Here is an 11,015-nt window from a genome sequence, read left to right as displayed (position 1 = left end):
ATTTGAAAAAGGTAACGTTAACTACCACACCTGTATGCACGGGCTTGTTGCGTGATGTGAAGCGTGTGTGCACATCTGTGGCCTGGGATTATACATATATCAATATTCTTCTGAAATTCGAACGTGTAGAATACTTACACTTATAAAACACATATAACGCAAACACACACATGCCTAAAAAAAACATATATAATGGAAAGAGAAAACAAAAATATGAACGAAAACAAACAATCATCAGATGCTGCGTCGTGTGTTCAAATTCCCATACCGAGAAGATGAAATAACGGAAAAAAGACATCGCATATGGCCATAAAAATCAGTATCGCAGAAAAGCAGAGCTTACTTCTACGAGACCAAAAAAGACAAAAATAACACAGATAAGGTGATACATAACGCCTGAATTACACAATGTGGAGAAAGTCTTTTTATCATAGGTAGTCAAGGGTTTCTAGCCATATATGGGAGAAAAAACAACGTGGGCAATTGAGAACAAAATTAGAAATTAAAGTAGAAGGAAGGTTGTAGAAAGATAATGGGATACGAAGGTAAGAAAAAAATGAAGGAAAGAAATTATCAGAAGAAAAGAACACGAGAAAATAGAGCAAAAGAGATAAGAAAAGAAAACGAGGAAATAGATTTTTAAAAATAAGAAAATGAGGCTAAAGTGTTTGCAGAAATTATAGAAGATAATCAGTGAGCATATACGAAAGAGCGAAGGAAGAAAAGGTTATAATAACAAAATCAATAAAAAAAAAATGCCAGCAAGAAAACACCAGCATGCACCAAACACAAAGAAGTACACAACTGAGATCAGGAAATACAAGAGAACGGAGTGAAATCATAGGAGGAGAATGAAGTACTGAGAACACGGCGATGAAGGAGGGACGTGGGAAAGAACGAGGAGAAAGCAGGAGAAGAGAGGAGAAAAACGTCGGGGGTTAAAGGAGAGGGAGGAAAGATAGAAGGGAAGAAGGGGGAATGAAACAGTTTGAGGTAGTGTGAGAAGGAACGGAGAAATGTGTGAGAAAGAGAAAGGGAAAGAGGAAAGCGGATGAGGAGACATGGCAGAGTAATGAAAACAAGAGAAAGGGTAAAGCGAAAACGGGAAAAATATTTGTATATAGAGAAAAAGATCACCATATCGCTATAGAAAGACAGGAAATTATATGCATCCCAACAGAAGGCAGCAAATGAAGATAGAAACAGGATCGAAGATAAATATAAACAGTAGATTATGTATAAAGACTCAAGATTATATATATATATATATATATATATATATATATATATATATATATATATATATATATATATATATGTGTGTGTGTGTGTGTGTGTGTGTGTGTGTGTGTGTGTGTGTGTGTGTGTGTATGTATGTATGTATGTATGTATGTATGTATGTGTGTGTGTGTGTGTGTGTGTCTGTGCGTGTATGTGTATGTGTATGTATATGTATATGTATATGTATATGTATATGTATATATATATGTATATGTATATGTATATGTATATGTATATATATATGTAAATATCTATAATATATATCATATAAATATAAAATATATGTATATATATATGTATGTGTGTGTATACATGCATACATACATAAAAAGCATATACATGCAATATATATATATATATATATATATATATATATATATATATATATATATATATATATATATATATATATATAAAGAGGAAGAGAGAGATGGGGTTGGGCTTTATTGAATAGCACATAAACTACCCTAATATGTGAATATAGGCGTGGGTATACTCGCATAGACAGATAGCCGGAGGTGACACATATACCAAGCTAGGTATGTACAGACATCCACTGAAGAGATATGTGCCTGAGATAAGCTTAAATAGCAAAACTTGACTTCAACGGTAACATTCGTTAGACAGGTATATGTACAGTTCCTGTGCTGATCAAGATTTCATGCACTGCGAAGCCCTGTGCCATGCGAGTGCCCCTGGGAGAGCCATGCACGCGGGTTCCGCATTTGAGCTTATGGCTTCCCCTGTGTGCGTGCGCGTGTCCGTGCGAGCAAGCGCGGATTCTCAATAATGGTGTACACAAACACCTTCACAACTGATACAAGCAACATGCGAAGCAATTGCGTAATTATGTGCAACAGTTGCACAGATGCACATGACGCAACATACAAATGTATCCACATACGATGGCAGGCATACGGCACGGGTTTTGCACTACCGGAAATATTGCATTCTTGTGGCGCCTGTACACCAATGGATGTTTACATGTATATACCAACCAGATTATTTGGCAGCATGTTTTTTCTCCACAAATTTTCAGTTTCTGTACATTATATGCAATCGCTTGCAATTCTGCATTACTTACACGGTTATAGATATATATTAACTTTTAATTCTAAGCGCATATGTATACAAGCTCCAGGTGCAAAACGTCGAAGTTAGTAGTATAAACATTAGTACAAGTACATTAGTAATTAAGTACAATCCAAACGAAATTAAATTAGCCTGTAGTTATGTCTTCATCCAAATTCTTACATACATCCTGTTGGCCACCTACACAGGTGAGTTGGTGAGCACAAAAACAAATGTCAAATGCAGACGTGCTTTATCTCTACAGAATGCAAATGTCGTATGCAGATAGATAATTATGCTGTCATATATACAAATGCATTCATGTGAACACAAACACATATCCTGCAAGGCTCTAGTGCGTGTATTGTCTTGAGAAACGGACATGCATACGTACACGTACATATTTGTCCTTGTGTTATAGTGGTGTATGTGTATGCTCTCATCTGTAGACACGTGTACGTATTATGTATATGCCTGCACATAAGTGTATGGAATATTGCCAACTATTTTGACGTGTGCAGTACATACACACATATGATAAATACGTGGAAATAGGCATAAAACTAAAAATAATGCTCACACATGCATGCCCATGAACGTACAAGAACATTCCCGTGATTCCACGTATCCACATGCACATACACGCATACACTCTCTCCCACACACGCATGGCGGCCAAAAACCTTCCCGGGAGGAAGAACAAACTCTCTTTTTATCTCGCACTTTATTTAACATCGATTTAAGTTTTCATCATTTCCCTTATAATCTCCCGTTTTTAAGTCATTCGGTCACGGCCATGGCGAAAGATCTGGGTTCCCTGCCTCGCTTGACCTTCCTGAGGAACGCCCAAAAGCATTCGTGATTCAACCCTAAAACGCGCTTTGTGTGCGTTCTATGTAAATGTAGAGTTTCATGGCGAGTTTTGCCTCAAATATTGTAAGAGTCTTTCAGGAGTCCCTTTTGGGCTTCCTTACCTACAAATTACGTGACAAGGTGGGGGGAGATAGCGGCCATAGGGTCGACTTGAATTCATGTTCGTGTGATTATCATTTTGAGAGATATTACATTAAATTAAAAATTGTATGAATGATTTTGTCATCGCGCTGTAAGCTTGAGGTGTTACCTCTGCAGATGCGGATCAAGAACTGAGACCGTCCACCAATGAGCGCGCTGTGTTTATGACCAATCAGCTTTCAGAAACGTTGAGATTCTGGCCAATCGCTGAGGCCGTTATTATAACCAATCGGATGGCATCTTGGCGGTCCCGCTGGCCAATCGGGTCGAAGCGTGGTATGGTGACGTCACTCGTCATATAAATACTGGGACTTGTGCCGTTTTAACTTTTAGTCGACATTTCTTGTGAAGACGTAGAGGTGGATACATTACGCTCTTAACTCAAGGTACGAAGTGATAGCATATATATTCTTAAGTCGTGAGTTGATTTTAGTGTTAAATGTGAAAACAAACCCACGATGCCTCGCGAAGCTTAGAAAGCTCTCGAAAAACCAGGAAAGTCGTGCTAAAACGTGGGTGAAAGTTAGCAGTGAAGCGTCGGCGTCGGCCATCTTTGTTTACCGCGCGAGGCAAGATGGCGGCCGCGTCGTCCCCAACCGTCACCGCGATTCGAATGTTTCCCGCCCGCTGGTCGTGCCGGGTCGTACCTGCTGCCCAGTCCGTGCCCGCACGCCCCGGTAGCCGCACATTTCCCTCCAACGCTTCCCTTAGTCGCTAGTCATTCCCGCGCGCTATAGTAGGCACGAGGTAGGCCTATCGAATGCCAGTCAAGGTTATTAGGTTTTTTTTCGAGAAAGAGCTTATTAACTTCAGGAAAAAAAGAACTATGGCGGGGCCGGAGTGCGCCACCTGGTTGGTGTACTTGTAGTTCCATTGCTGCAGCGAGACCAGTTTGGCTCGTAATACGTAATTTTCTCGGTTAACAACTACGACGGAAATCAATAGACGGCGGCGGGAATGGAATTACAATGGGATATCTGAAATTAGTATTTTGTCAAGTACTGCAAATCTTGTAGGAAACTTGAAACTTAGTGTGGGTTTTAGTTGAAACCAGTGGCAGATGCATCTACATCTAATTACTACAATTTCATGGGAGCTGAACAGTCTGCAGGATGTGGTATTCATGTGTTGGTTAGGAGACAGGATTTTTCTTATTTATACTACTTTTGCCCCTTTGTTAATGATCTTGTTACCCAACAGGTAATCAGCCATGGCCCGTACCAAGCAGACCGCCCGTAAGTCCACCGGAGGCAAGGCCCCGCGTAAGCAGCTGGCCACCAAGGCTGCCCGTAAGTCTGCCCCCTCCACCGGAGGCGTGAAGAAGCCCCATCGTTACAGGCCTGGTACTGTCGCTCTTCGTGAAATCCGTCGTTACCAGAAGTCCACTGAGCTGCTGATCCGCAAGCTGCCCTTCCAGCGTCTGGTTCGTGAGATCGCGCAGGACTTCAAGACTGATCTGCGATTCCAGAGCGCTGCTATTGGTGCCCTGCAGGTGAGGGAAGAGCTTGTACTGTGGGAGGAGGAAGAAAGGTCCCAATTAATGTCAGTGGCAGGATTTTGTCTTGTCAGAATGGGTAGTTTTTGAGAAGTATCATGTTCTTGACTGAGAAAAACCTTTAAGATTGTGAAGAAGTGATAATGTTTGAGTTGCTCTCCTAATGCGTTTCTCTTTGCCTTGCAGGAAGCTTCGGAGGCTTACCTTGTTGGTCTGTTTGAGGACACCAACTTGTGCGCTATCCACGCCAAGCGTGTCACCATCATGCCCAAGGACATCCAGCTTGCCCGACGAATCCGTGGCGAGCGTGCTTAAGCGCAACTCTACACTTAAGTGCTCACTCAAGACATAACCTCCTAAGCTACATACTGCCATGGACTAAGTGAATGTTTTAGTTTACGTTTCGGCATGTCATTTCTCCTGAATTGACTTGAAGTGCTGGTGCGTGTTACATGCGGCTAGCACAAGTTTTTTACTGTAAGATATGTAACTTTGAGCAGCTTTTACTGCTCATTAGTGAAGAAATTGTGAGGCAAGAGTTTCTAATTTATTTTGTGTGTACAGCATTGTTCAGAACTGTGTATTCAACCATAAGTGAGTTTTGTTGTTTTTTAATGTTTGTGGATTTTTGTGAAAAAATTCTCAGTAAACCAAATAAAAAGTACGAATACGGACTTGGCAAGGGATACACAGCTCTGTTGTAGGTTATGTGATCACAAATAATATTCCAAAGTACAAGAAATCATCAGTTTTTCTGGTCCGGGAGCAAACTGTCATTTGTATTTGTCGTTGATGTCGAGGTCATCTCGTGTTCATGATCTTACGTTAGTTAGTAGTGGGAAAGCCTTTTTATTACCTTTTTTAGTTATAAGTCTTATGATCTGTCTTTCCACGAGGTGTTGCGAGCCTGTGTAAGAAATTACCCCGTGACACTCTATCCTTTTTATTTTGGCATTGGGCCTGCACACTGTAGGTAAACACCAAAAATAAACTTCTAACATTTAACTATTGACTATTATTTTAACCCCCTGAACTTAAAACAGCTATTTAATGTCCAATGCAATGTTTACTTTGTTCTAGATTGTCTTTGGAAGTTGTATTCATGTTCTGTTTCTAGTCTCATGGTTGTTGAGCTTTGTTTATAATTTGATGTAATCTATCCATGTAATGTATTTACATGTACTTTTGAATTTAATTACCTTTTCTCCCTCTGTGGAGGAATTATGTATGTAATGAGATGTTGCTAATAAAAGAGATTTTTACAGCCATGTGACAGTTTGAATATGGAGACAAGGTAATCTGACTTGGAAAAGTGATATCAAATGATTTGTTAGCCACCCAAAAATGAAAACATGAAGGATATCCAAAAAAGTTTGAAGAGTGGCTATAATTAAAACAAAATTTTTATGAAACGGAATAAACACTTTAACAATAATAAAAACAATTTACAACTACTGCATTTCAACTTAAACTATAAGGAAGAAAAAATAACTTTGGTAGTCTTACATATATTATGATAAGTAGGCTGCATCATTTGAAAATGGTGAAGTACAAGGAAAAGTATATTAACCAATATCAGTATCTTAAAAAATATTACAATACCCTGAATAAATTGGATCATTACTAATGTGCAGAAGAGACACTTGGATACAGGTCTTGTTAATTACTATTTGATATTTTCACTTCACTGAAGAAAATAGGCATGTCTAGATGAGTAGGCCTAACTGACGGTGCAGTTAACTGTTGTCCTTCAAAAGCCAACAAATCTCCAAGGTAGAACTGAGAGTGGTTTCTTATGGGATGATAAATATCAAGAAATCCATATCCTTTCCCAGGATATGCATGGTAAAGGCCTCATCCATTTGGGAGTGTGGAGGCTGAAGCAACCTGCACTGCTTTGGCTACCTTCTAAGTATCTCTTATGGGTGGGCATTATCAACCAAGTGTGCTCAGTTACATACACTGATTACCAGAGAAAAAAGTTGAAAGAATTTTTTGAAATTAATTATCTGAAATCTACCCATAAGAAATTAGCCCCCCATAATTGTGTTCTGAATGTTTCACCCTCACCATGCCAGCACTTCACACAATTGCCCTGCCATTCCTACACCACCACATCATTCAACCATTCCTCCATCACACAATCACCCTGCCTTTCCTCCATCATACCATCATTCTGCCATTTCTCCATCACACCATCACTACTATTCCTCTACCACATTATCACCCTATCTTTCCTCCATTACAATCATTCTCTCTACCACAGTATTACCTGCCATCCTGCTACTACACCATCAGTAATTAGTCCCATCATGCTGTCACCCTGTCATGATATTATTCCTCCACATCAGTGCCACCCTGCCCATCTCACTCATTCACAGCACTTCAGCAAAGAAAAACAGGTAATCAAAAAGTGTTATTGATTACTTTCCTAGATTTAATCAGCTGTTGTAATTACAAAAAATTCTGCTTTTGTCCACCACTAGTATCTAACTGCACCATAGTTTTCCTCAAGTGCTAATTATTTAACTTATTAGTTGGGTGTGTTCAGTTATGTTGATATGGCAGAATTTATATTATTTTTTGTAACTGCACAGTAGTCTAGAAAATTACCAAGAGAATATACAGAATCTCAAAATAGGATGAAAGATATCTTAATAGGGTCTTGAGAAATCACTAACAATTAAGACTGAACAATCAAGAATTACAAGAATCTGTCAACTCAGTGTTGCAAATGCCATTGCAATAATTTTGAGAGATACTGTTAATGTCCTTTTAGCAACAGATTTAATTAAAACACTTACACATGGTATTTCTTTATTTTTAGGAATGAAAATGGACAATTTCACACAGCAAGATGAATTCATCAAACTTGAGATTATGCACAAATAAATATTTGTAATTAAAGCAATGAATCATTCAACTAACTTTCTAATGTCCATCATTCATAACTTTCAACATTTGCACGGGAAATGTCCTCAGTTCTTTTATGTGGATAAATCCAGAAGTTAAGTAATGCTCATAGAAAATATCAAGCAATGTAACAATATATAAACATATCTAAATGTATTGCTTTTTCTATTTGTAAGATAAATTTGTATTTACAGACCATAGTAAGTGAAGTGAATTTATTTTGTATCAATTGTTTATAAGTTACTCTGTGTCCTTAATGTGCACATGATACATTGCAATTGATTGCTAACTTCATTATAACAGGATTTGTGTAAATTCATATAATTGATTTTTTAAAAATAATTATAAAAAAAGAAGAAAAAAATCAAAATGCACACTCAAGATTACATTGCACTGTAAAAGAGAAAGATTGACTGATATCCTAAGCCAAACTACTGCAATCACCTGTATTGGAAACATTTTTTTTACTAATAAAAATACTTACAAGGTGATTTCATTGCACTTTGACACTGCTGAATATAGATGTTACAGTATTATATACTTTTAAACTTTATGAGAAGATATCAACTCATTGTATTGCTTAGTGTAAAAGATATTTCCACTGTATTCAGAGTACATTTGAAGTGACTTGACAACATTTTCAACTTAATTACTTCCTGAGTGTTAATTCCTTAGTACTCTTCTGATATTAATGGGTCTGCAAAGAAAGACCAGAAGTTTCTTTGGGAGTCTTTATTATAATTTACAATTATCCTGAGCATATATACATTTGTTAACAAAAGTAAAGTTTTAGTACATGTACAAGAACACTCAAGTAGAGAAATGTATGTAAAACATCAATTTTCTTACCCTCTCTGCTTCTCATATGCATCTCTGTCTCAATATGTCCCTGTCTTTCTCTCGTTTTTAAGTGCACTCACTGCAAAGTTGTCATTTTCCTCCACATAAGAGAAGCAACAGATATGTGAAAAAAAACAACATAAATAAATATTGCTAAATAAAGAAAAAAGAACAGAAAATAGAGAGAAAGTGGGAATTCTACCTGAATTGTTTTGCAAGTATTTGTGTTTGTGTGCATATGTTTATCATCTCTTGACATTGATTTCAAAATGTCCACTGCTGTATACCTAGTGTTATCATTAATTTCTTAAATTCTAAATGAAAAACTAGACTGCACGAGAGACAGAGTCTACTCCTCATCTTCCTTTTGGGCACGTTTCTGCAGCATATTAAAATGGTTCCGTGAAGCCGCGCGCAATTCCCTGTGGCGCCTCTCCGCCTGTTGCTCTTTCTCAAATTTTTCAGCTTGTTGCGCATAATACTCTTTTTTGTATTTTTCAAGGCCCGTAGTATCAACCTGCAATTTTAAGAAACTTTGTAAATATGGTCTTATTTCTATTTTCTTCATCTTTATATATAAGTAAGATTACAGCTCCAGCAATAAAAAGTTATGTTTATATATATATATATATATATATATATATATATATATATGTGCATATATATATATATATGTGTATATATATATATATATATATATATTTGTATATATATATATATGTGTGTATACATATATATATATATTTGTATATATATATATTATATATATTTATGATATATATATATTTATATATATTTGTATATATATATATATGTGTGTATACATATATATATATATTTGTATATATATTATTAATATATTATAATAGTATATATATATATAATATTTTATATATAATGATATTAAATATAATATTATATTATATTTTATATGTACTCTATCTATTATTATTTATATATTATCTATATTATCTTCTCTATGTCTCTCTTATTATATATACTTATATATATTTATATATATTCAAATATCTATTTCTTTTTTTTTTTTTTCTTTTTTTTTTTTTTTAAAGGGTAGGTTCATTTTTTGAGCCCCCGTGGTCCGCAGGAAATTTAAATTGTTTTTTCATGTTGTGATGCTCTTAGATGAGTACGTGGTGGGTCCTCAGTTCCTTTCCACGGGGAAATCCGTGTTACCTTTTTTGGGAATCTTCTCTCTATTTTCCCCCTTCTGGACCGGCACTGACTTGGGCATATATATTATATAATTTTATAATAATATATATATATAATATATATATATTATATATTATATTATTCTAATATCTATATATATTTATTTTAAATATTTATATATATATTATAATATTATATAGATATATAGATATATATAGATTATTAGATATAATAATATATTTATTATATATATAATTTTGTATAAAATATATATATATTAATAATTTTAATTTTTTTTTTATATTAAATTTTAATATTATATATATATATATATAATATATATATATCTATGTATATTTATAAATTTTTATAAATATATATTATTATAAATTTATATATATATATAATTATTATTAATTTTATATTAAAATAATTATTATTTATATTTATTATTATATATATGGCCAAAAGAAATATGTATTTATTTAATTTTAAATATGTGCTATTATATTTATTATATATGTTATTTATATGTTTTTTATTTTATAGTTATATGTATATGATATAATTTATTATATATATATATATTATATTTTATATTTTTAATATATATAAATAAAAAAATACATAAAATACATACAACTTATATATACACCCAAAAATTATTAATATATATTATTTTATATAATATATTTACATATATATACATATATTCATATATATTTTAAAAAACAATTTTTTTATTATAAAATATTAAATATAATATAATATTATAATATAATATTATATATTATATATTTATATATATTAATATTAATATTTATATATATATATATTATATATATAATATATTTTTTATAAAAATATATTAAAAAATTACATATGGGCATATATAAAATATAATTATAAAATATATAATATATATATATATAAACATATATAAACATTAATTGTGCTATATAATAATATATATATATATATATGTATATATAAACAATAAAATATAAAATTTAAAATTATATATTTTAAATTTTTATATATATATATTTAATATATATATTTCACATAAATAATATATATAATATATATAAATTAATATATATATATATTTATTATATAATAATATAAATATATATAAAATATATATATAATTTTTAATATATAATTTTTTTTATATAATATATATATTTTTATATATATTATTTTATATTTTCTATATATTAAAATA

The 11,015-nt window shown here is 33.2% G+C and overlaps 2 protein-coding genes across 3 annotated transcripts in view; one reads left to right on the top strand and one right to left on the bottom strand.

Annotated features, from left to right (window-relative positions):
• The first annotated feature begins 3,613 nt into the window (after positions 1-3,613).
• On the top strand, positions 3,614-5,866 carry LOC119584410 (histone H3.3A). Of its 2 annotated transcripts, none has more exons than XM_037932993.1 (3): positions 3,614-3,752; positions 4,567-4,858; positions 5,048-5,866. In XM_037932993.1, exons 2-3 carry the CDS (start codon positions 4,577-4,579, stop codon positions 5,174-5,176), a joined length of 411 nt encoding a protein of 136 aa, XP_037788921.1. In that variant the 5' UTR covers positions 3,614-3,752; positions 4,567-4,576; the 3' UTR covers positions 5,177-5,866. The 2 variants fall into 2 exon arrangements, with proteins under 2 accessions (XP_037788921.1, XP_037788922.1); XM_037932994.1 differs by lacking the exon at positions 3,614-3,752 and adding an exon at positions 3,908-4,113.
• A 2,625-nt stretch (positions 5,867-8,491) lies between these two features.
• Positions 8,492-11,015, bottom strand: part of LOC119584408 — a 7,764-nt gene continuing 5,240 nt past the window's right edge. The window contains exon 3 of the mRNA XM_037932991.1: positions 8,492-9,131. Coding sequence (XP_037788919.1) covers positions 8,964-9,131 — 168 coding nt within the window. The 3' untranslated portion in view covers positions 8,492-8,963. The remainder of the gene's footprint in view (positions 9,132-11,015) is intronic.

Source organism: Penaeus monodon, chromosome 18 (genome assembly GCF_015228065.2).
Source record: "Penaeus monodon isolate SGIC_2016 chromosome 18, NSTDA_Pmon_1, whole genome shotgun sequence".
Taxonomy (NCBI): Eukaryota; Metazoa; Arthropoda; class Malacostraca; order Decapoda; family Penaeidae; genus Penaeus; species Penaeus monodon.
The sequence above is the reverse complement of the archived record's forward strand: the minus strand, read 5'-3'. Positions and strand labels throughout refer to the sequence as shown.

Bases quoted from the DNA above. Each gene is read 5' to 3' on its own strand.
- LOC119584410 (XM_037932993.1), top strand. From the start codon at position 4,577: ATGGCCCGTACCAAGCAGACCGCCCGTAAGTCCACCGGAGGCAAGGCC. The intron at 4,859-5,047 runs GTGAGGGAAGAG...TTTGCCTTGCAG, and splicing joins CTGCTATTGGTGCCCTGCAG to GAAGCTTCGGAGGCTTACCT.